Raw genomic sequence first — 22,570 nt, forward strand, 5'->3', positions numbered from 1 at the left:
CTTTGGTGAGGACACAGTGGCCCATTTGTTTCCATCCCCCTCCCTGCATCTGCCTGCTGTGGGAGCTCAGCCAGGGTGGCCGTTGGCTCTCGGCAGCGCCGCACAAGGGGCGGACACCCCACTCCTGGACGCACCCTTCTGCCTGGCCCGGTTGAAGACTTTGATGTCCTTGAGCTGCACGCCGATCCCTGTGCGCAGGGACACCGACTCAGTGGCGTTGTCCTTGTTGCCTCTTTTGATGGAGCCATTCGCGTGAGTCCTAAGAAACGACAGAGTCGCTGAGCAACCAACGCGGGGCCCACCCCAGCAGCACCCTGTGGCGGGGGACCCAGCTCCACCACCTTCCCCATAGCACCCGCCAGTTCCCCCCACCCTCCCGCACAGCCAGTGCCCGGGGCACCCCCAGCACTGCTGGACCCCTCGGGCACCATACCTATCGCTCCAGTAAATGTACTCCTCGAAGACCGACACTGAGAACATGTCCATGTTGTTGCTGGACAGGACGACCTCTCGGTTTTCACCCGTCTCCAGATCGATTCGTTCAATCTTGTCTGTCCGGGCATCGCACCAGTAAAGCTTCCCATCCTGAGGCAATGAGAAAGCATCCCAGTCAGCGATGGAGCAGCGCAGCGGGGTGGCACTAAGGCACCCTCCGCACCTCCCACCACGTCCGGCAGAAGGTCCCAGGGTTCAGAAGACGGCCACCCTGGACAACCCTCCCTGCACTGGAGAGGAGACTCCAGGGCCCTGGGGAGGGCAGCCGTGTCCCCAGAGGCCCCACCAGCAGGGGCATGGCTGCAGGGACCCTTGGGACCGGCATGCTCCCCGCCAGGCCCCAGGGCACCACCGTCCCCCCAGCCGGCGGCTGTACCTCATAGTCAACGGATATCCCATTGGGCCAACTGATGCTGACATTCACCAGCACCATCCGCTCGGTCCCATCGAGGCGCGACCGCTCGATGCGGGGGTACTGCCCCCACTCCGTCCAGAACAGATACCTGCAGGGGACAGCAGGGACGTGACCATGGGGCTGGCCAGAAGCAGCATCCTTGGGCCTTTTGGCCATCGGGGCAGAGGACAAACACCTCTCCCCCTCATCCCTCCACACCAGGGGCCTCAGTCCAGACCCCTGGTGATCTGCCAGCCTCCTGGCTGCTGCATGCTTGCAGACCACGCTGCAGCTGGGGAAAGGAGCGCTGCATTGCAGCTGGATGCAGCACAGAAACCAGCCCCTGTGCCAGGCACGTAAGGTGCTGTTCTCCATCCTTCCCTGGATCCAAACAACTCTCCTCTCCCTGTGACTCTGTCCAAAGCTGGAGCTGGTCTGGGGAGGCTCCACTTGGATTTTCTGAGGTGCTGGCACCCACAAATTCACGGGGAGCTCCTAGGAAGCTCAGCCCGTCAGTGAAAGGGCAGTTAAACCCAGCTGGTTTGGACAGCAGGGACCTGTCCCTTGGTGTGGCAGGAGACCTACGAGTCCTCCTCCACTGCGTGCAAACTGCGTGGCTCTGCCAGGAAGGTGCCGGGGGTCTCCAGTACGTGCCCACCCCCAGCTGATGGCCCTCTCCGGGTAGCTTTGTGCGGTGTCTCACCCCTTCTCTGGATGGACCGTGATGGCCCGTGGCTTGTCCAGCCCCTGCGAGATGACCACGTAGCGGAAGGACCCGTTCAGCCTGGCCACCTCGATGACATCGAAGCCCTGGTCTGTCCAGTAGATGTTTCCTGCAGAGAGGGGACAGTGAACACCCACGCAAGCCTCGCTCCCCGACTGCCCACCCGCTCCTCCCTGCTCTGGAGCCCCATCTCACCGGCAATCCAGTCCACGGCAATGCCCTCCACGCGGCCAATGCCATTGGTGACCACGTCCTCCCGCCACGTCTGGTCCCGCTTGGCCCGGCTAATGGTGCTCAGACCCATGTCCACCCAGTAAATGGTGTCGTTCTCTGAGAGGGGCCAGGCAGGAGAGCGGGTGTCAGTGACCGCCTCTGGGTGACCCCAAGGGTGGCACAGACCTGGGCTGAGCTGCACCCCAAGGCCCCGGCACGAGGACCCGAAACCCTCCCTCACCCAGAGCTGCCGAGGGGAGATGTTCCAGGCCAGAGCACTGCCAAAGGTTGTGCTCCCCCTCCCCGACCTCTCCAGCCCTGTTGTCCTGCTCCCACCCGCCATGTCACCTGCGTGGAAGTCGATCCCCACAGCCAGGGAGGTCCCCGACACGGGCACGAGAGCATCCGACTTGTCGTTGGGGTCCAGGGGAATGCCACGGATCCCCTCGTGGACCGAATACAGGAGGAAGGAGCCAACACCTGCGACACAGATGCGGGGACAGTCAGACGCATCCCACAAACCACACGCTGTCCCTTCAACAGACAGCCACAACTCATGGGAAACTGTGACAGCAGGTCCGTGGAGGAGCACAAGTCTGGCAGGGCTGGTGGGAGGGCTCGACCCTGCCATGACAACAGCACTGCGAGGCCCAGCCCGGGCAGATGGCCCAGGACAGCAGAGCGACAGGCAGGGCAGGGTTGAACTGCACTGGCTAGACCTGCCAGCAGGCTGTGCAGCTGCCTGAAGCATCCCCACACAGGCAGTCCCTACATCCACCTCTCGGCTGACTCATGCGAGACGTGGGCTGGCAGCACGAACGGCAGCTCCGCAGGCAGCTGGGGAGGTGGCGGGGGAGGCAGTCCTGACGGACGGCGAGTGCCTGATCCTGCCCACGGCGCTGCAGTCGGGGGGTGACGTGTTTGCATGGGCAGCATGCACGTGGCACGCTTCGAAAGCTTTGCAGCGCTGTGGTTTCTCTCGGAGGGAGGGATGCCCCTGCTTCACTTGGGTCCCCGCGTGAGAGGGGACTAACCAGGATGAACATAAGGAGAAAACACTTTTCGACATTGACACTGTCCTGCATGCCATCCTTGTCTCTAAATTGCAGAGACATGGATTTGACGGATGGCCCACTCGGTGGATAAGGAATGGGCTGGATGGTCACACTCAAAGAGTTGCGGTCAATGGCTCGATGTCCAAGTGGAGACCAGTGACGAGTGGCGTTCCTCAGGGTCGGTATTGGGACCAGCGCTGTTTAACATCTTTGTCGGCAACATGGACAGTGGGACTGAGTGCACCCTCAGCAAGTTTGATGACGACACCAAGCTGTGTGGTGCGGTCGACACGCTGGAGGGAAGGGATGACATCCAGAGGGGCCTTGACAGGCTTGAGAGGTGGGCCCGTGCAAACCTCATGAAGTTCAACAAGGCCAAGTGCAAGGTTCTGCACATGGGTCGGGGCAATCCCAAGCACAAATACAGGCTGGGTGGAGAATGGATTGAGAGCAGCCCTGAGGAGAAGGGCTTGGGGGCACTGGTTGATGAGAAGCTGAACATGACCCAGCAATGTGCGCTCGCAGCCCAGGCCAACCGTCTCCTGGGCCGCATCAAAAGAAGCGTGACCAGCAGTCGAGGGAGGTGATTCTCCCCCTCTACTCCACTCTCGGGAGACCCCACCTGGAGTACTGCGTCCAGCTCTGGGGCCCCCAACTTAAGAAGGACATGGACCTGTCGGAGCAAGTCCAGAGGAGGGCCACCAAGATGATCAGAGGGCTGGAGCACCTCTCCTATGAAGACAGGCTGAGAGAGTTGGGGTTGTTCAGCCTGGAGAAGAGAAGGCTCCGCGGAGACCTTACAGCAGCCTTGCACTACCTGAAGGGGCTCTACAAGCAAGCTGGAGAGGGACTTTTTAAAAGGGCACATAGTGACAGGACAAGGGGTAATGGCTTTAAACTGAAAGAGGGTAGATTTAGATTAGATATAAGGAAGAAATTCTTCACTATGAGGGTGGTGAGGCACTGGAACAGGTTGCCCAGAGAAGCTGTGGATGCCCCATCCCTGAAGTGTTCAAGGCCAGGTTAGATGGGGCTTTGAGCAACCTGGTCTGGTGGAAGGTGTCCCTGTCCACGGCAGGGGGGTTGGAACTGGATGATCTTTAAGGTCCCTTCCAACCCAAACCATTCTATGATCGTATGATTCTATTAACTCCTCTGAGATCAGGATGGGATGGCTTTCACCGCCACACTGGGCAGGGGAAGGAATGGCAAACCTTGTGGAAAGAGGGCAGGGAACAACTCACTCTAAACTGAGCACAGACATAGTCAGGGACGAGGTTTCTGATGGCTGGGGCAGGAATCCAGGGAACAGCCGCAAAGCCCTTCCCTGCTCAGCCCTGCGAAGGGGCTGTGTTCCAGCGGGCCCTGCCTGGACCTCCCTGGAGGCTGCAAGCCCCGGAGTAGCCTGTTCAGGGGGTCCTGACCCAGGCCAGGGCACAGGGGAGGCACGAGCGAGGCCTCTTTCCAGAGCCGCCTCCGCCCCTGAGCGCTGGCAAAGGCTCTGCACCACATCTGGGTCAGGGCAGCGCTTGTTATTCAGTCCCTGCCCTGACCCAGATGGTGCAGCAGCTCTGCCAGCCCCCTCCAAAAACACCAAGAACATTTTGCACACAAACAGCCTTTGAGAGGCCCTGGCAGTGACCAGGGAGTGGGGGGGGCTCTTCCCTCCTGAGGGAGACGGTGGCAAACTGGGCAGGGACTGGGGATCTGCAGGGCAAATGCTGTGCCAGCTGCCCAGCCCCGTTCCCGGTGACTGTGCCGAGTCAGTGACCCAAACCCACTGACAGCAAGGGTTTCGCCTCTCCTTTGAGGGCTCCCACCGTGCATTCCTGCTCCCCTCCTCCCGCTAAACCCAGAGCCCTCAGTGCCCAGGCAGTGCCCCTGCACCGCCTGCACTCATCGCTGCCAGCCCCTCACAGGGACAGCCCATGCGAGGGTCTCACTGCGGGATGAGCCTACAGCCCCTCCCGAGCCCCTCCGGCCCCCCAGCGTCCCTCCAGCCCCCAGTGTCCCTCCGCAGCTCTGCTGGGTGCAGAGAGGCACGGGGCAGTCAGGAGGAGCCCGCACAAAGCCAGAGCGAGCGGTTACCAGCTCGCTGCGCACCATGCCAGCACACACGCCTTGTTGGGCCGCACAGCCCCATGCGGCACAGGCGGAGCTGCGTTACACGGCAGGCATGGCTGGGGGAGGCCACGGGGTCTCTCTGCTCCAAGGGGGCAGTTTGGGTGAGAGGATGGGGACAGGCGTGCTCACCTTCGCAGGACTGCTGCCCGCTCTTCAGGCTGTAGCCCGCGGTGCACATGCAGGACCGGGAGGTCTCAGAAGTGGGGAGACAGAGCTGCGAGCAGTCGCCGTTATTTAGGCTGCAGGGGTTGGTTCCAGCTGCCGCGGAGAGAAGGGGGGGTGAGGAGCAGCTGGGGGCCAGGGCACAGCCACCAGGGCTGCAGGCACCTGGTGAGAGGCTGGGGCAGCCGGGGCCAGCGCCGCTCGCGGCAGCCGCAAGAGACGCGGGTGCTCTGCGCCAGCTGGCAGGGACCTAGCGCGAGGGCAAGGGCCAGGCTTGGGCCAGCAAGAAGGGTTGGGGTCAGCCAGCCACCCGGCCACTGTGGGCCAGACTCCGGCCCTGCTGGCGCCCCGGCAGAGCTGACGAGCCACTGCCCCGGGGCCACGCGCTCACCTTGCTGGATGCTCTCGTCGTACACCTTCATGTGCATCACCAGCGTGGTGCTGTTGCGCAGCACCGTCACCTCCGTCCCGTCCTTCTTGTTGCACGTGCCCATCCTCTCAGAGGCCTGGTCAGCCCACCACAGCTTGTTGCCTGTGAGAAGAAGGTAGGAACATCCAGCAGCTTTCTCCATCCCCACCCACCCCAGCAGCAAATAGGAGTGGCTCCACACAGATTTACACGTGATTGCCTGGAAAAAGGGGTCTGAGCTCAGCCTTTGGTGGAGAAGCATCCCCTCCACAGCTGCAACGAGCAGTCTGTGTTTGGGCAGGGCCAGGAGAAAGGGAAAGGGCTTCACGAACCGCTTCCATCACCCTGTCAGCTCTCACCCATGATGGCCAGGGCGGTCGCCTTGCTCAGCTGACTCTTCACGGACTCGATCACCTCCAGGTTGCTGCCATCCAGGTTGCATCTGTTGATGGTGCCATTGCCAGAGCTGATCCAGTACAGCTTGCTCTCTGGGTAGTCAATGGCCAGGCCTGGAAAGCAAGGGACCATCAGTGTCCAGGCAGCACGCACGGACCATCACCATCTGGGAGGTGGGATGGGACTGGCAGAGCAGATGGGGTGATGGAGAGAATGGGCATGTGAGGTCAGGGTGACCAAGCACAAACCAGCTGCCAGCCCCCCGCAGAGCCAGGGCTGCCAGAGCCGGGGCTTGAGGCTTTTAGGGCCAGCAAGGGCACCGCAAGGCAGGGTGGTACCGGGGGGCGCAGGGGTGTCCGTACCAACAGGCCCTTTCTGGTTGGTGAAGAGGAGAGTGCGGTTGCTGCCATCCATGTTGGCCACGCTGATGTTGTCCCCATCTGTCCAGTAGAGCTTCCTGCACCGGTGAGGGGACCCTGAGCACGGTGGCTCCAACAGCCCCACGAGATGGCCCACACGCAGCTCTGCTGCGCTCTCAGCCCACCCAGGCTCCACGAGCCCCCACCGTCCCAGCCTGCTCTCCAGGCTGAGGCTGCTGGCCCCTCTCCCCTCTCGCTGCACAGCCCGGGCAGCCCGATGGCCTCTTCTCCTCCGGTGCTGGGAGCCGGGAGGAGGTTTAGTGTTTGCAAGCACTCATGCAGTCCTGCCCAGCAAAGCCCCATGCACATCCAGACTGGCACACGCTCGTGGATGCACACTTATCCTCCGCAGCCTGTTCTCCTTCACGCACACACGTGCATGTACAGAAGCGCAGCCTGCTGCTTTGCATGCACCAACAGACACACAGCTCCCGAGCTGTGGCCCCGTCTCCTCTCACACACCTCCTACACACGCTGACACATAGGGAGAGCTGTTTTCTTCCCCACTGTGCATGTGCGCTGTCACGCACACACACACGTATGCTTGCACGTACACCTCCTCCTTCGACGCTCCTGGCCTGACCCCAAGCCCACCAGCACTGCATCCCTCCAGAGACTTACCCCCGGAGTGGGTGAACCACCAGGCAGTGAGGCTTGTCCAGCCCCTGGATCACCGCGTTCTTGAAGGAGCCATCCAGCCGGGCCACGTTGATCTGCTTCTTGTTGGCGTCATAGCTGGTCCAGAACAGGTTTCTGGAAACCCAATCCACAGAGAGGCCATGAGCGTTGGGCAGGTCTGAAAGGGAACGGAGAAGGGAGACTCGTTAGTTGTGAGAACGGGGCTGGGATGATGCTCAGATGAAGAGGAAGGGCCGATCTCATGGAGCCGAAGCCTCTGGAGGGCTGGTGGCTCTGCCCCGCTCTGGGAGCTGATGGGAGCAGCTCTGCGGGGCGATGCTCCTTCACACCCACCCGCAGAGACGACGGTCTCCACACCAGTGCCGTTGATGAAGGCTCTCTTGATGGTCTGGGTGCGGACATCAGACCAGTAAATGCGCTGCTCCAGGGCGTCGTAGTCCACCACCGTGACGTTGTCGATGTCGGGCACCGTGAAGGAGATGATGTAGTTGTAGTAGGGGTTGTCGATGTCCACACCCCGGATCTCCATCTGCCGCGCGTACAGCAGGAACTTCTTAAACTCTGGGGAGAAGGATGAGAGGGGCAGTTGTGGGACCTCAGCCCAGTCTGCAGAGCTGGCCCCGAAGCACCCGCTTGTCCTCCCTGCCCCGGGGCAGCCTGGGCAGACCCCTACCATAGCAGGTCATGTTGTCCTTGTCCAGTTTCATGAGGTGGGGGCAGGCACAGGACAACGTGCGGTTGTAGTTGATGAGGCAGAGGTGGGAACACGGCCCTTTGCCCCCGTTGGCTTCACAGGGATTAGGAGCTGCAAAAGGGTGAGACTCAGTGACGTCCCTGTTCCAGGGGACACTGACCCAGGAGGCCCCAGAGAGTTGCAGACCTCCCAGACCCTGCCTGCCCCATCGAGGAGCTCTGACCCATCAGCCTCATCGCTCCAGGACACTTCTTTGCTGGGTGGCCAGGGCCATAGCAGAGGCCTCTGGCTCAGCAGAGAGAGAGGAGGGGCAGCCATGGCGGTGGCTCCCACGCAATGCTCCGAGTGGATGTGGGCACACGCTGACTGCCAGCACCATCTCCCCACCATGCTCCCCCCGCCCCCTCCTGCCACCTCTGCTTCCCCAGGCCTCACCCAGGGGCTGCCGGGAGGGGTGATACACCTGCAGGTCAAAAGGCTGCGTGTTGGTCCTCTGCACCACTGTCACGTTGTGCCCTGTCCACTTGTTGGCTTTGGCCAGCGTGTTGGTGCGCCAGTCGGTCCAGTAGACCTCACCCCCATACAGGGTGACAGCGAAGGGATGCGACAGGTACTCGTGTCCCCGCAGCACCTCGATGTGCCCCGTCCCATCGTACAGGGCTGAGTAGATGGCGTCTGACCTGTGCCCGGCAGAGACAGGGGGTGAGAGCAAGGCAGATGGCTGGGCAAGGGGTACCAGACACAGGCAAAGGCCAGGTCTTTAACCCAACAGCAACAACCCACAGGGTCTAAGCAGCCGCCTCCTCTGCTCTGCTTAATGCTGCGGGGGAGGACGACTGCTGATTTACACCAGGGATCAGAGCCCCCGCGGAGGAGAAAACCCAGAGCAAAAGGCCAGAACATGTTGCAGCCACAGACAGACTCCACAGAGCAAAGGCTTTCACTCCCAGCCCAGCAGTCAAATGGCAGAACAGCACAGGAGTGAGGGGGAAGGTGCCAGAGCTGGGAGGGACGGGGAGGATGGGGAGAGGGAGGTGCGGGGCAGAGATGGGTGTCCTGATCCTACCTGGCATCAATCCAGAGGATGCGCTTCTCCAGGTAGTCGACGGTGAGCCCGTTGGGCCAGCCCCCCGAGCCCGTCTCCTTGTGGATGGTGCGCCGGCCCGCGCCGCTCATGGAGGCGGCCTCGATGCGGGGCAGGCTGGCATCCCAGTCTGTCCAGAAGAGGATCCTGTGAGGGACGGCGAGCGGGGACGGTCAGCACAGGGACACCAAGCTCTGCCTCCTGAATCGGCAGTGGGGTGTGCGCCCAGACAGGAGCCTGTGGCCTGTTCCCCATGCAAGATCCCAAGGGTGCCACCGTGTCCTGGTGACCAACGTCCCCTCCTGTCTTACCCATAGCGGGGGTCCAGGGCAATGGCGCGGGGATGCTCGATGTCCCCAGCCAGCAGCGTGGTGCGCATGGTGCCGTCCAGCTTGGCCACCTCGATCTGGTCCAGGTTGCTCTCCACCCAGTAGATGTTGCCAGCGATCCAGTCCACGGCCAGCCCCTCAGGGGTGGCCAGCCCGTACTGTATCACCACCTCAAAGCTGGTCAGAGCTGCGGGGCACAGCACAGGGAGGGCTCAGGCTGGTGCCTCTTCCCCAGCCCACCCGCCCCAGTCCTGAACAGCTCCACCCGGCTTGACTGGGGTCGATGGCGGGGGGACGCTTCTTCCCCAAACGGGGCCTGAGCCCCAAAGGGCTCAGCCCCACATCCGTGGTCCTGCCACTGGGCTCTCCCAGTCCCCCTGCGGGTGCCCCCTCGCGCGGCTCTGCAGCACTGATGGGGGGGCCTGCCTTGTGCTCCCAGCTGCTGGGCTGCAATTACCATTAGGGAGGTGCTGAGAATGCTAATTAACTCCTACTTAATGAGCAACTTTGGAGAGCGGAACGGGATTGCTACAGGGGCTGTGAGCTCCAGTGGCTACACCATTGTGGGGTGCCAAGGATTCATTGCTGGCACCCTATCCCAGAACCGCACCCCTCCCCTCCCACCCGTCTGGCCCCCACCAGCTTGCTCCACGCCCCCAGGACTACACACCCCCATTCTCAAGCAGCTTTCCCCTGTAGATTTTGTCCTCCACCACGTCAGTCCAGTACAGCGAGCTCTGGTTGAGATGGAAGTCCAAGGCGATGGTGTTGCGCAGCCCGGGGACCAGGACACTGTAGTCACCCCGGTGCAGGTCAATGCGGCGGATCTCGTGGCGGTTGGAGAATATGATGAATGGCTTGAAGGGGTCTGGGGAAAGCAGGGCAGGGTCAGGAGGGGACACAGACAAGGCAGGGGGAAAGTCTCCCTGGCTCCTGGCCCCAGCCCCGGCTACAGGGCCACCCACACCCCTGCACCGTAAAGGGCTGCTTGTGCCAGGTGGGGACAGCAAGGGGTTCACTGTCGGCAGGCAGATCCCCCCCAGGACCCGGCCGTGCCCATCAGCACGGTCCTCAGCTCCGCTGCTGCTGCTGCCTCCGAGAGTGGGAGGAGGACAACCCCCATCACAGGCAGCTGGGGCAATGCTGCCAGCCCCTGCAGCCCACCCGCACGCACCCAGGCTGCGGCAGCTCTCGCCATCAGGCTCCAGCATCCAGCCCTCGTAGCAGGAGCACTTGACGTTGTACTTGTCCTGCTCGCACTTCTGGCTACACTTGAGGTGCTTGGCACAGTAGCTCTGGATCTGGCAGGTCTTGTTGTCTGAGCCCAGCTCCATCCCCAGGGGACAGGAGCAGACGATGCCCTCGCCGGGGGCAACGGTGCAGTTGTGGCTGCAGCCACCATTGTTCAGGGAGCACTGGTCTGCGGAGAGAGGATGCACTCATCAGGTCCTCATCCCACTCCCCATCAGGGGAGACCCCATGTCCCGGCGCCCAGCTCCGCACTCACCGCAAAGCTCGCCCTCATCAGAGCCGTCCCCACAGTCATCGGAGCCATCGCAGAGCTTCTCGGGGGGGAGGCAGATGGAGGTGTTGTTGGCACAGGTGTGGGAGGGAGGTTTGCACACCAGGGACTCGCAGTTCTCCTCGTCCGAGTTGTCCTCACAGTCGCTGTCCCCGTCACAGACCCAGGCCTTGCTGATGCAGCGGGCTGCCGAGCGGGGAGCAAGGAGGGGGCAGACCAGACACAGAGGAGACGTTATTTCAGGCACTCGGGGTCCCAGCTGCCCCAGAGCTGGTGTCCCTCCACCGCCTCCCCCGTCCCCATCCCCACTGAGCCGAGGCAGGTCCCAGTCCCTTCCCCAGGTCAGAGGGGGCAGCAGTTCCTTCCTCCCCTGCTCTCACCTGAGTCCTTGCAGCCAAACTTGACGTTGGGGTCGCAGACATGGGTGACGCCCTCGCAGTTCTTCTCATCACTGGAGTCCATGCAGTCCGTGTCGCCGTCGCAGCGCCAGCGCATGGGGATGCAAAGCCCGTCCAGCCGGCACTGGAACTCGTCAGTGTGGCAGCCCCCGGGTGGGCGTGTGGCTGGTGGGAGGGCACGCGCACCCAGTCACTGCCTTCGCCCTGAGGAGCTGGGAACCGGGCAGGAACTGGGTGGGCTCAGGGGGCGGGAGGAGGACTGGGCACTCAGCCCGGGCTGGGGGCACCCAGAGGTGCAGGAGGGGGCTATCTGGGCACCCAGGATGGGCAGAGGAGGCTGCAAGATTCCCTGCCTGGAAGCAGGGGGCTCTGCTTGGGGGGCTTTTGGCTCTCCAGGCAGGATGGCAGCAGAGCTGATGCCCAGGAGGGTCCATATGCCACGCTCACCTCCCCCATCGTCCGCTCGCTCCCTCCCAGAGCAGGACCCAGGGGAGGACACCAAGCAGCAGCACAGGGCCAGCCCGGCCCCACTACGACCTGGGGCTCACCCTGGTTGGTGCAGTTGGCGTGAGTCTCGTCGCTGTAGTCCCCACAGTCGTTGTCCCCATCACAGGTCCAGTGCACAGGGATGCAGCGCCCGCTGTTGCACTTGAACTGGTTGCTGGAGCAGGAGTGGCTGCAGCCTGCCTCGTCACTGTTGTCCCCGCAGTCGTTGTCTGGAGAGGGAAGGGGAGTGGGAAGGGGCTCAGAGAGTGCCCGGCCAGCCGGCCAGGAGGGCTGGTGGAGGCACGGCAGGAGGGATGAAGGCAGAGACCCCCCGCCAGAGGAGGCTGCCGGGGGAAGCGGGGAACAACAGGGATCGGATGGACCACGCCGGCAGACAGGACGTGGGGCAACGGGCAGCCCCTTGCTGCTGGCGGTGGGACCCCCGCAGGAGAGGCCGGGCTGAATGGAGAGCCCCCGGCCCCCGGCCCTCCCGCCCCCCGACACGCTTGCCAGGCGCGGCCACAGCACCAGCAGCACACAAAGAAAATGAAACACAGAAACTGCATAGATCAGCCATGTACCTGGGGAGGCTGGGAGGGCACCCAGCACCAAGGGGGCCGCTCCGCTCTGGAGGGGGAGCGGAGCTGGGGGGACAGTACACTCCTCTACAGGGCACATCCAGGGGGAGATGGGCTGGTATGGCCAATTGGGGGGTGTCAGCTTGCCTGGAGGAAACCCCATCGCCTGCTGACGGGCAGGGGGAGATTTAGCCTGACGGTGTTGCGACACTGGCAATGCAGCCCCTCTGCTTGCCCTGCTGGTGCCAGCACAGGGCACGGGGCTGGCCCGGCTTGCCGGAACCACCACAGGGCTCTGCTCTGCTGCGGATGCCCCACCTGAGCTTGGTAAAAGGGCCCTTGTCCCCCCGTGCCTCTGTCTTCCCCCACATGGGGGGCTCATGACAGGCACAAGGACAATGGCACTGACGGCTGACGCGTAGCTTCACCAGCAGCTCAGCTCCTGCAGCTGCAGACCCGACCTCTCCAGGCTCCCACCAACAGGAGCTTCCTGAGCAACTCCACTCGCTGAGCCGGGAGGGACTTCGCTCCCCAGCACCTGGCACATCCCTCCCGCTGCGGGAGTGCAGGGGGCATTGCCAGAGAGTGGGGGGCATTGCCAGTGTCTGGAGAAGCAGCCCACGGGGCTCGCAGCACTCCGGAGGGGGCAGGTTTGGGGGTTGTGTGGGGCCAGGTTGGGAGTCTGGTGCATGTTGATCTATGCACTAACCGGTAGGCTTTGGACAGTTCTTTTCGTCAGAGCCATCCCCACAATCTTTTTCTGAAACACAGAACCAACCAGACAGGAGAGTGGGCACAATGACAAACAAAACAACACAACACGGCACACGCACAGAAAGCAGCACAAAAACACACTTGACGCCAGGACGCGAACATCGACATGGAGAGGGACACACAGAGGCTGCGCAGGCACACCGAGCGGCCTGGGAGGTGAGATCAGAAGCAGCAGAGGGTGCTGGGGGAGCCCGGGGCAGCTGGGCTGGGAGCCCCTCGTCGCTGCAGCTCCTGTCCCATGGGTGCCTGGCGAGGCCCTTGGCTGCACGGAGGTGCTCCACGCCAAGGCCGTGGCTTTTGCGTGCGCCTGGCTGCCAACACTGGTGGATCCCCGGGAAAAGAGACCGTCCCTTGGCGGCAACGGCTCAGAGCTGGGGCTGTCCCAGAAGGAAGAGGCCACTTGCTCAGGAAGACCCCAGGGAAAGACCTGCACCCACAGCTCCCCGCTAACCCCCTGCACCGGCACGTGCACTCTGCAGCTCCGAACGTGCCTCGCTTGCTCTGAAGCCACTAATTAAACCTAATGATGCAGAGCTGCTACGAAGACTGAAATAAACCTGTGGGGAAGGAAAGCAGCCTTGAGGCAAACACTCTCTCCCAGGCCTGGCCCTGGAAACAGATCCGAGGCCAGACCTGGGCTTGCTGGGAGACCTCTCCTGCTTTCCCCGAGGCTACGGGACCTGGCTCAGCCCTGCCAGCAGCACAGGCCACTCCATGCTCATCTCAAGCACTGGGGCAGAGTTTTGGCCACCTTGCAAAGAACACCAAGGTCTGCTGAAATGATCCCTGCCAGGCTGTTCCTGCAACACATGCTCCCCCAAGGGCAGCCAAGGAAAATGTGGGTCTCGGTGCTGCAGGATGTGCTTACAGCTTCAGCTAATGCCTCCTCCCTTCAGGGCTTGGGCTCTGCTGTTTAGCACAAGGCTGAGAAGTGGCCCTGGCAGGAACAGGGCCCCCTGCCAGGCTGGCACCCCTGTGTCTGATCTCACCGTCCCCGGTTGCGCCCCCCTTGGCAGCTGCGGGGCTGTGGCCCTTACCGTTGTCACACCGCCAGTTGATGTTTATGCAGCGCCCGTTGTTGCAGGTGAACTGCGTCAAGGGAAAGCAGGTCGGGTAGGCTGCAGAGGAGGCAGAGGCACGATCAGTGTGGGGGATACACCCTGTGCCCCAATCCGCATGCCCGGCCCTACCAGTGCCTCTGCCCCATGGTGGAGTGAGGAGCAGCACTCCCCCAAAGAGCCCTGTGCTCCCCGCCCCAGCTCACCGCACGAGGCAGACTCATCGGAGCGGTCCCCACAGTCATCGTCCAGGTCACACGTCCAGGAGATGGGGATGCAGCGCCCGCTGGCACAGGAGAACTGGTTGGGCGAGCAGGTCCGAGCTGACCCAGGGAGAGACAGACAGAGCTTTAGTAGCTGGCGGTGCCTTGCTTTGCTGGGGGAAAGGCGGGGAACAAACGCCCTGGGGGCTCCTGTGAGGCACAGGCACAGAAGCCAAACTAGCTGCAAGGTGGGCAGCAGGGACGTGCGAGGCCCTGAAACCCAGGCCTCAGCCCTGCAGGGTGCAGGGAACAGCGAAGGCTGCGGCTCAGCACAGCAGTGCAAGCTCTCCCTCTGTTCCCTGAGGACAAGACAGGCTCCTCACCCGAGCAGGTGGAGTTGGACTCATCCTCATTGTTCCCGCAGTCGTTGTCCCCATCGCAGAGCCAGCGGTTGGGGATGCAGCGGTTATTCTTGCACTTGAAACGGTCCGAGGGGCAGGTGTGCTGGTCTGCAGGGGAGACACACGCTCAGGACCTGCCCTTCTCCATCCCACCCCATTCCTCCTCCACGTCTGGTGGAGGGAAAAAATGAGAGAAAAGGGCAGGGAGCCTCAGACAAACTGGAGATCCAGGATCCTAATCACCACTTCCCCCCTCAACTGCTCAAGCCCGCTCCCCTCCTAGAGCTGGGAAGGGGATGCAAGGGTCCTGGCTGCCTGACGCTGTCCCAGTCACTGGCCCCACATCTAGGGGAAGCTTAGCCCAAATCCTGCCACCCCAGGAGCATGTAAACCGCTATCCCACCGCACAGGAGGTGGCTACGCACGGCAGAGCTCAGGGGCTTCATCACTATTGTCCAGGCAGTCGTTGTCCCCATCGCATTTCCAACGCTCCTGGATGCAGCGGTTGTTCTTGCAGGCAAACTCCCCGGGCTGGCACTGCGGAGGGGGGATGTAGGACGGGTTGGCTGGCAAGGGAAAAGCAAAGGGAGGGGATCGTTTTAACCAAGTGACCAAGTGCAGGGCAGCAGCAAGGGCAGTCCTGTGTCCCCAGGCTGGCAGGACGTCTACGCGACTGCCCAGCAGCCCTGAGAGCGTACACAGACGCTCATGCCCACATGCACCAGCTCCTGAGCACGAAACGAGAAGGTGCAGCCCACAATCGAGGGGGAGAGACCCTAGCTCAGCCTGCATGCACAGGCTGTGCCAGCAGAGCTTTGCCCCTCTCATTTAAGCCAGCAAAGCACCGTACCACCCAGACTCCCAACCCTGAGCCTGGCTCTCCCCCACGCTGGCAGCAGAGCGAGCCTGCCCCGACCGTGCGGGCAGTGTCAGACGCAGCCCCATGGCTTCAGCGCAGCGATCTCCACCACGGACTTCCACCCGCTGCCCCAGGCAGGTGGCTGTCCTGCTGCCCTCGTGCAAGAGGAGGAACCTGAGCCGGTAACGTGACTCATCTGCAGGCTCCTATGGGTGCAGGGAGCACCCACCTCCCCGAGCTCTGGGCCAGCCCCCCACCACGTGAGGCATCACTGCCGATGTGCCAGAGCAGAGCCGCAGACCCCACGTCCCCACCCAGCCCTTGGGGAAAGGGGGTCCCCACCAGAGGCCAGGCCCCAAGGCCACCTACCCTGGCAGGTGACGGAGTCCGATCCCAGGATCTGGTCCTCAGCACAGGCACACTGACGGCCCCGGGGGGTGGCCAGGCACAAGCTGCTGCAGCCACCATTGTTTACACGGCACTTGTTGGAGCCCACTGCAGAGGCAAGGCAGGGGTGAGGAGAAGGGGCCTTCAGCGCTCAGGGAACCCTGCTGACCCAGGGGGGCTGCTGGGTGCCCCCGGCCCCCTGGGCTCCCTCAACAGGCTCCGCAGTTGGAACCCAGCTGGAGACCCCAGTTTATCAGGCCATGCAAGGCAGTGGGGACCCTTCAGGGGACACAGAGCCTGGCTGAACTAGCCAGGAAGCCTGGCAGGGAAGGAGAGGGAGAAAGAGAGGAAAGGCTGGAAGGGCAGGGGATGAGTGATAGCAGGGTGTATGGAGAGAAAGACAGGGTGCATGGGGATGGACAGACAAGCAGGGATATGGCCAAAAGGAAGCAAAAAGAGGTGAGGGGCTGCTTAGGCGGGGCACTTCCTCAGCCCCCAGTCCTCAGTCCCATCCCTCTTCCAGCTCCCCCGTTCCCTCATGCACGGCAGGTCCCCGTGGTGCCAGGCAGAGGTGGCCCCAGCACCTTGCTGCTGCTGCGCGTCGTACATCCGGATCTCGAAGATGGGCGGGCGCTCGTTCCGGAGCAGGCTCACCACCTTGGAGGCCTGGTCCAGCCGGTAGATGCTGCCACTGCGGTACTCGGTCCAGAAGAGGAAGCTGCTGTAGTGGCACAGCCCGAAGGCGTGATTCAGCTCAGGTCCCTCGTACACGATCTGCGGGCGCAGGGAGGCAGAGAGGCCCGTCGTTAGCTGGGACGGGTGCCCGGGGAAACCCCCCATGGCGGGTCAGGGCAAGGGACGGAGGAAAGGGAAAGGAGGGGAGAGGCAGCAGGGGAGCATGGCTGAACATGGCCAGCCACCCACTGAGCAGACCCGCAGCGGATGCAGCCAGCCAAGGCAATGGCTCAGCTGCCTGCAGCCCCAGCTCAGGGACGATTAGCATCCAAGAGCCCATGGGGCCTCTACTTGCCTTCCGCTCGGTGCCATTGAGGTAGACCATCTCGATGCGGTCATAGAAAGCATCCACCCAGTAGAGGATCTTGGCCGGGATGTCCAGGCTCAGCCCGTTGGGCCACAGGACGGTCTTGGAGGTGATGAAGATGTTGCGGTTGGAACCGTCCATCCAGGCTCTCTCTATCTTGCCCCTCTTGCTGTCCTTGGGATCCTCCTCCCAGTCCGTCCAGTACATCCACCTGCCACAGACGCTAAGCTGTTACAGAGGCAGACGAGCTGGGCTCGGAGTCCACCCCACCACTGATCTGAAGAGTGACCGGCTCTGCCTCCACCAAACCAGGCGTGAACCCTCCGGCTGCTCGCAGAGCAGCTGACACAAAGCAGTGGGGAGGTCCTGCTGCCCTGCGCCTACAGCCAGGCCCCAGCCCAACACAACGGCCCGATGGTCCTCCTGGCCACGCCAGTGCCGCCGAGCCGAGGCTGAAGCTGCCGCGCAGTGCAGAGCTGCTGCCATCACCTCGGCTGGAGCTGCTGCCCCGCCTGGCCCCGCTGTCACAGCTCGGGAGCCACCACGAATGCTCAGAGACACAGCGGGGCACCCGCGAGACACGCGGAGCTGGGGACAATCGCCAGCTCTGCCGGTCCCTGCTGCAGGCAGGAGCGGCCATGCCCTCCCGCGAGCCAGCCCTGCCCACCCAGGCACCCGCACCCGTTCAGGGGGTCCACCACGATCGCTCGGGGGTGGGTCATCTTCCCCTCGATCAGTGTCTTCCGAGTCTGGGCAGCCTTCTCCAGCCGAGCCACGCTGATGGTCTTTTTGGGGCCATCGTCAGTCCAGTACAGGTTGTTCCCCATCCAGTCCACGGCGATCCCTTCCACATTGTGGATACCTTTGGGGAAGAGCAGGAGCAGGCGCTCATCACCAGGGCTGCGCAGCAGCGGGAAGACAAGAAGTGGAAGCGACAGCCCCGTATGATTCATGGTGTGTTTGGCACCACCCAGTCCCAACTCAAACCGACAGGGAACGACCTGCCCCAGTGCAGGCAGCTCCCCCAGAGGTACAGCAGCCATAGGGAGCCTGGGCTGGAGAAAGGCGAATTCAGGAGCGTCCTCAGCTGGTTTGCCCCAAGGCAATGCAAATGTACTCAGCTGGCAGCATGGGGATGGATCGGCCACCACACTGAGCCCCCGGGACACTGACTGACTGGGGTGGGCCAGCTTGGGCAGAAGGGGGACGTCCAGGGACAGGGGTCCCTCACCTGCCTCTGCTGGGGCACGTGTTCTGTATCTGTCTCTCAATAGCAGTCTACGGATAAACCCAAATAGCAGCTTCAAACCTTAGTTTTAAGGGTCAAAGAACCAAGGGAGAGGGCAGAAGCGCTGCCATTATGTGAGGAAATGCACTGATGGCCACTGCTGCCGGCTCCTGGAGGATGACTGTGCTGGGGAGGGACCAGGCTGGGCCCATCAGCCACGCACCGTCCTTCAGGATGGTCTCTCGCTCCGTGCCATCAATCTTCTGGCGCCCGATGAGGTAGCTGGTGGTGTCAGCAAAGTAGATGAAGCCGGTCTCAGCATGGAAGTCCAACGCTCGGGGGTTCATGAGGTTCTCGATGGGGATCATGTGCTCGTCTGGCACCTTGGCTCCCATGTCCATCCCGCGGATGATGCCTGGACGCCCCTTCCCATACACCAGGAACAGCTCATGCTCGGGCTCTGCAGAGAGACGGGGAGAGCCATCACCACCAGCCAGGCCAGGGCAGCGCTGGGGGTGGGCAGCCTGATGCACATGGCACTGGGGCTTTCACAGCGTCGCAGCTACGCCACAGAGGCCAGGAGGAGGCAGCAACCTGCCCCTGCACCCAGCAGGTCTGCAGGGACTGCAGAGCCCAGCAGGCAGCCCACAGCTTAGGCCAGGAAAGAAAGGGGTGTTTGCAACTGGGAGGGAAGGAATTGAAAAGCTCTGCTTGACCCAATCGTCTGGCACAAGCACCTCTGCCCACCCCAGTCCCTCACAGAGAGGGGTGGCCGCTGGCCCCCTCGCCCCCCACAGCTCTCCAGAGAGGGCCAGGACTCACTTTTGCAGGACTTCCCATCGCTGCCCAGGCTGAACCCGGAGCGGCACCGGCAGGTTCGCGTCTTGTGGCTGTTCCCGAGGAGGCAGATATCCGAGCAGCCCCCCGGCTTGCCGAACTGACCCGGCTCGCAGGCATGGCTCCTCACTGCAACACAGAGCACGGGCTCCAGCAGCCGGAGGCAACCAGAGCAGCACAGAGGTGTCCTGCCCAGCCACAGGTCCACGCTGGTCAGGAAGCACGGGCAGGCAGGGGACACTAGTCTGCAACCGCAGGGATGCGGAGACGGTCTCGTGGGTGCTGCCGGCCCGACTACAGCTCTCCAGGCTTTAGGGGAGCTCCTTCCCCTGGAGCTCCCAGCCAGTCAGCCAGGGGCTGAGCATTGCGCAGGACAGACAACGCAGAGATGGGAAAGGACCCGCCCAAGATGCAGGATTGCTGCAGAGCAGAAACCAGTACGGCATGTCCCAGCACACTGCCAGAGCCGCTGGGCCACACTGCCTCCGTCCTGCCACGACATCCCTCACAGGCCACGGCGAGAGCAGGGCTGCCCAGCTGCTCTGCCGACAGCGCTGGCAGGATGAGCCCCGGCGCGGGGACAGCCAGCACCGGCCCAGAGAGCCCCCTCAATCATAGTCCTTCACCACTTGAAAATCTCCTGATTATTTTTATATTCTGGAAAATGCCAAGCAGGCTGCGGACACTAAGAGGATTTTAAATGAGTAAATTGATTAACTGCAGGAAGGTACTGGGGGTGGAGCAAGCAGACAGGGACGGATGCAGGGAGGGGATGGCGCCTGCAGCTCCGAAGCCTTTCAACTCCCTTGAAATCCCTTGGTGCCCAGGAGTGCACAGCCCCAGTCAAAGGGCAAACACAACAGCAGCGGGGACCGACAGCATGTGGCACCGCAAAAGCGAGCCATTAATATTTCAAGATGCCGCATCTGCTCCAATGTCCCTGCACTCTCCAGCAAGACGTGATTGATCAACCACACGGTGCAGCTGCCCAAGCCTGCAGGGACGGCTGCCATGTCTCCCACAGGAGGAGACGGAGCGACAGCGGGAGCCGGGGCACCCCAGGGTGTGCAGCAGCCCAGCGAGAGGCCAGCCCCGCAGCTGCCTGGGGAGCAGGAATCCCATGCAAGCCCCTGGCCGAGGAGCACTGGCAGTGGGACAGCAGCTCCAGGAGTCCCTGCGGACCACAGCCAGGCAGCTGGCTCGTCCATCCCTGTCCCTGGGCCGGCGCATGTCAGCCTGCCTGGCACTCGGCACCCCCGGGCAGGCTCCAGCATCGCCCTCCACATTGCTGCTGCCCCGCAACGAGGCTCCTGCTGCCGGCTGCCTGCCCAGGCGCAGAGAACTCACGGGGAGGGGGGGGAGCTGGAGGCGTTTCAGCAGGGCCAGGGCCAGGCTGAGCACGGCTCCTCGGGGCCACAGGGTGCTACCGACGGAGGCTCCTGGGGCAAGTGAACCTGTCCTGGGTGTCTGGCCCCATTAGGAGAGGGAATTCAGAAGGTGCAACCTGTCCCCATCACCACCCAGCCTTTGGGGTCCAAGAAGCTGCTTTTCCCAGGCCGGGGTCCCACCTGTGGGCTGGCGCCGTTGGTGGTAGATGTGCAGTGCTCCCCCCTTGTCCACCCGCGTCACCACCTGGTACTCGGTGCTGTTGAAGCGGTTGACCCGGATGACGCTGGTTTTCTGCTGGGCGTTGGCATTGTCAGAGTTGGTGGCATAGAGGTAGTTCTCGAAGACGGTTAGCCCGTAGAGGTGTTCAATCTGGAAGGCACCGTGCAGGCATCCACGAGGAATTTAGGAGGACACGTGAGAACCCTGGCTTCAAGGCGTGCGAAGCCGCTGATCCCTGCCCTGATCCCGCCCCACAGCTCTCACCCCTGCCTCATTTAGGGCATGAGATTGGGCTTGGCAGGCGGGTGCTGCAGGACCAGTTGGTGTTCAGCGGCTCGCACCTTTTCTTTGCTGGACCAGCAAAGCCACGCCTGTGGACCAGTGCCTCCCAGCAGGCTAAGCTCAGACATGCCTCTAGCACACTCTGCCATAAGGCCCCCCCCGACCCCGACCTCCCTCTGGCCCCACTCACCAGGATGCCCTGGATGATGGTATGCCTGTTCTTGCCTTCGTAGTCCACCACCTCAATATAGTCCAGGTAGGCGTCAGCCCAGTACACCAGCCGGTTCACCAAGTCCAAGGTGATGCCGTGAGGGAAGACGATCTTGCTGTCCACCAGCTTGGTGCGGTTCTGTCCGTCCATGTCGCAGCGCTCCACCTTGGGGATCTGCCCGTAGTCGGTGAAGAACACTTTGCTGCATGAGAAGGGCAAATGCGGGAGCTCAGAGCCTGGATGTCACGTTCGACCCAGAGAGAGGACACAGATGGCGCACGCTCACGCCTGCAGACACGGGCTTGACCCCATGGACACGGGGGTGGCTGCGGTCCACGACAGCAGCTCCCAGTCGGGGCCGGCCCAGGGGAGCTTCTCACTGCCTGCGCGGCCCAGCCATGCCAAGGGCTGGCAGCACCTGCCTGCATCCGCTGCCAGGCGCGGCAGCAGGGGCAGCTCAGAGGAGCCGCAGCAACCTGGGCAGCTGATGCTGAGACAGGCAGACAAAAGCTTGAACCCAGATTTGCTGGTGTCACCAGGAAGAGGTCCAGTGCCCTCCACCAGCTGACATCTTAAAACACAACCTGATGCATTTGCCCGTGTGCTGTGCGCCTGAGAGCTGTCCTACCTGCGACGGCAGCTCCTGGCACAGCGCTTCCCAGACAAGGCACAGCCCAAAGCCAGGGCTCGGCACCACCACCCTGAACGCCCAAGCCGTGCTGGGTCTCTGCTGCAGAGCCCAAGAGACTTTAACTCACTCGCCCGTGGGGCTTGTATGCGCCTTCCCTGTTCGAGGCCAGAAGTCTCTCTCCAGGCTGCCGTGCGATATTTATTTATTTATTAAAAATACTTCAGATTTTCTGCTCAATAACATCAGCTCTCTTCATCCAGGCAAGGATAAAAGCACCCATCTGGAAAGCATCAGGTGAGCGGGGAGATGTCCTCTTTACTGGCTTCACTAGGATGCTGCAGCACGCACAGGTGAGCACCCTCGGACGGAGCCCACCGTCGGGTTAGGCAGACCGTGCTCGTGCTCGCACGCCGACAGACTTCCCTGCCAGGGAGCGGGATCTCCCCTGCATGCGTGCCCCGCAGCCAGACCGTACTCGCAGAAAGCAGTCGGTGGGACCTCGCACGCCACTCTGCTCTGCCCCCCGTGGCCTCAGCCATGCCAGCTCCCCACTCCCGGGGTCCAGCAGCTGCCACGCACGCCCTGAGCCGCTCTGATGATTCAACATCCCAGCTTCCCCATGCAGGGTATTTTGCAAAAGACAGCTGCCTGAGAGTTGCCATCTAACCACAGCACCCTGTATAAATAGGCACAAGCGGAGCTGCTCAATCCGTGCAAGTATCTGACTGTTTCGGTTCCCAAAAGCCAGTGCAAAGCTGTAACCATGCAGCCACAAGCTGGAAGCAGCTGCTTGACCTGAGCCTAGCCAGGTCCATCCTGCAGGACCGAGCACCAGCAAAGCCGCTGCCCAGGGCAGGCGGAGCGGGAAGCGTCCCTCCAGAGAGGGGCTTCTGGACATGGGCACACAGGTACAGGAGAATCCACCAGC

General features: G+C 62.6%; 1 protein-coding gene across 4 annotated transcripts in view; it reads right to left on the reverse strand.

Moving 5' to 3' along the window:
• The window catches only part of LRP1 (LDL receptor related protein 1), a 93,111-nt gene that overhangs the window by 25,626 nt on the left and 44,915 nt on the right, over positions 1-22,570 (reverse strand). For all 4 annotated transcript variants that reach the window (XR_012039796.1, XM_072847425.1, XM_072847424.1 and 1 more), the window contains 33 exons: positions 20,991-21,213; positions 20,479-20,668; positions 18,896-19,039; positions 18,297-18,533; positions 17,527-17,707; positions 16,834-17,056; positions 16,388-16,577; positions 15,786-15,911; positions 14,983-15,123; positions 14,540-14,665; positions 14,160-14,276; positions 13,933-14,013; positions 11,606-11,773; positions 11,040-11,222; positions 10,645-10,845; positions 10,312-10,557; positions 9,808-10,005; positions 9,120-9,324; positions 8,791-8,955; positions 8,160-8,404; positions 7,704-7,835; positions 7,364-7,591; positions 7,013-7,187; positions 6,335-6,429; positions 5,936-6,085; positions 5,559-5,699; positions 5,135-5,263; positions 2,175-2,306; positions 1,809-1,943; positions 1,593-1,722; positions 872-998; positions 434-585; positions 135-259 (listed from right to left, as the gene is read on the reverse strand). Coding sequence is in view for 3 of the 4 variants with exons in the window: in XM_072847425.1 (XP_072703526.1) it covers positions 135-259; positions 434-585; positions 872-998; positions 1,593-1,722; positions 1,809-1,943; positions 2,175-2,306; positions 5,135-5,263; positions 5,559-5,699; positions 5,936-6,085; positions 6,335-6,429; positions 7,013-7,187; positions 7,364-7,591; positions 7,704-7,835; positions 8,160-8,404; positions 8,791-8,955; positions 9,120-9,324; positions 9,808-10,005; positions 10,312-10,557; positions 10,645-10,845; positions 11,040-11,222; positions 11,606-11,773; positions 13,933-14,013; positions 14,160-14,276; positions 14,540-14,665; positions 14,983-15,123; positions 15,786-15,911; positions 16,388-16,577; positions 16,834-17,056; positions 17,527-17,707; positions 18,297-18,533; positions 18,896-19,039; positions 20,479-20,668; positions 20,991-21,213 (5,441 nt within the window). In the remaining variant the exon portion in view is untranslated. The remainder of the gene's footprint in view (positions 1-134; positions 260-433; positions 586-871; positions 999-1,592; positions 1,723-1,808; positions 1,944-2,174; positions 2,307-5,134; positions 5,264-5,558; positions 5,700-5,935; positions 6,086-6,334; positions 6,430-7,012; positions 7,188-7,363; positions 7,592-7,703; positions 7,836-8,159; positions 8,405-8,790; positions 8,956-9,119; positions 9,325-9,807; positions 10,006-10,311; positions 10,558-10,644; positions 10,846-11,039; positions 11,223-11,605; positions 11,774-13,932; positions 14,014-14,159; positions 14,277-14,539; positions 14,666-14,982; positions 15,124-15,785; positions 15,912-16,387; positions 16,578-16,833; positions 17,057-17,526; positions 17,708-18,296; positions 18,534-18,895; positions 19,040-20,478; positions 20,669-20,990; positions 21,214-22,570) is intronic.

Source organism: Ciconia boyciana, chromosome 27 (assembly GCF_034638445.1).
Source record: "Ciconia boyciana chromosome 27, ASM3463844v1, whole genome shotgun sequence".
NCBI lineage: Eukaryota > Metazoa > Chordata > Aves > Ciconiiformes > Ciconiidae > Ciconia > Ciconia boyciana.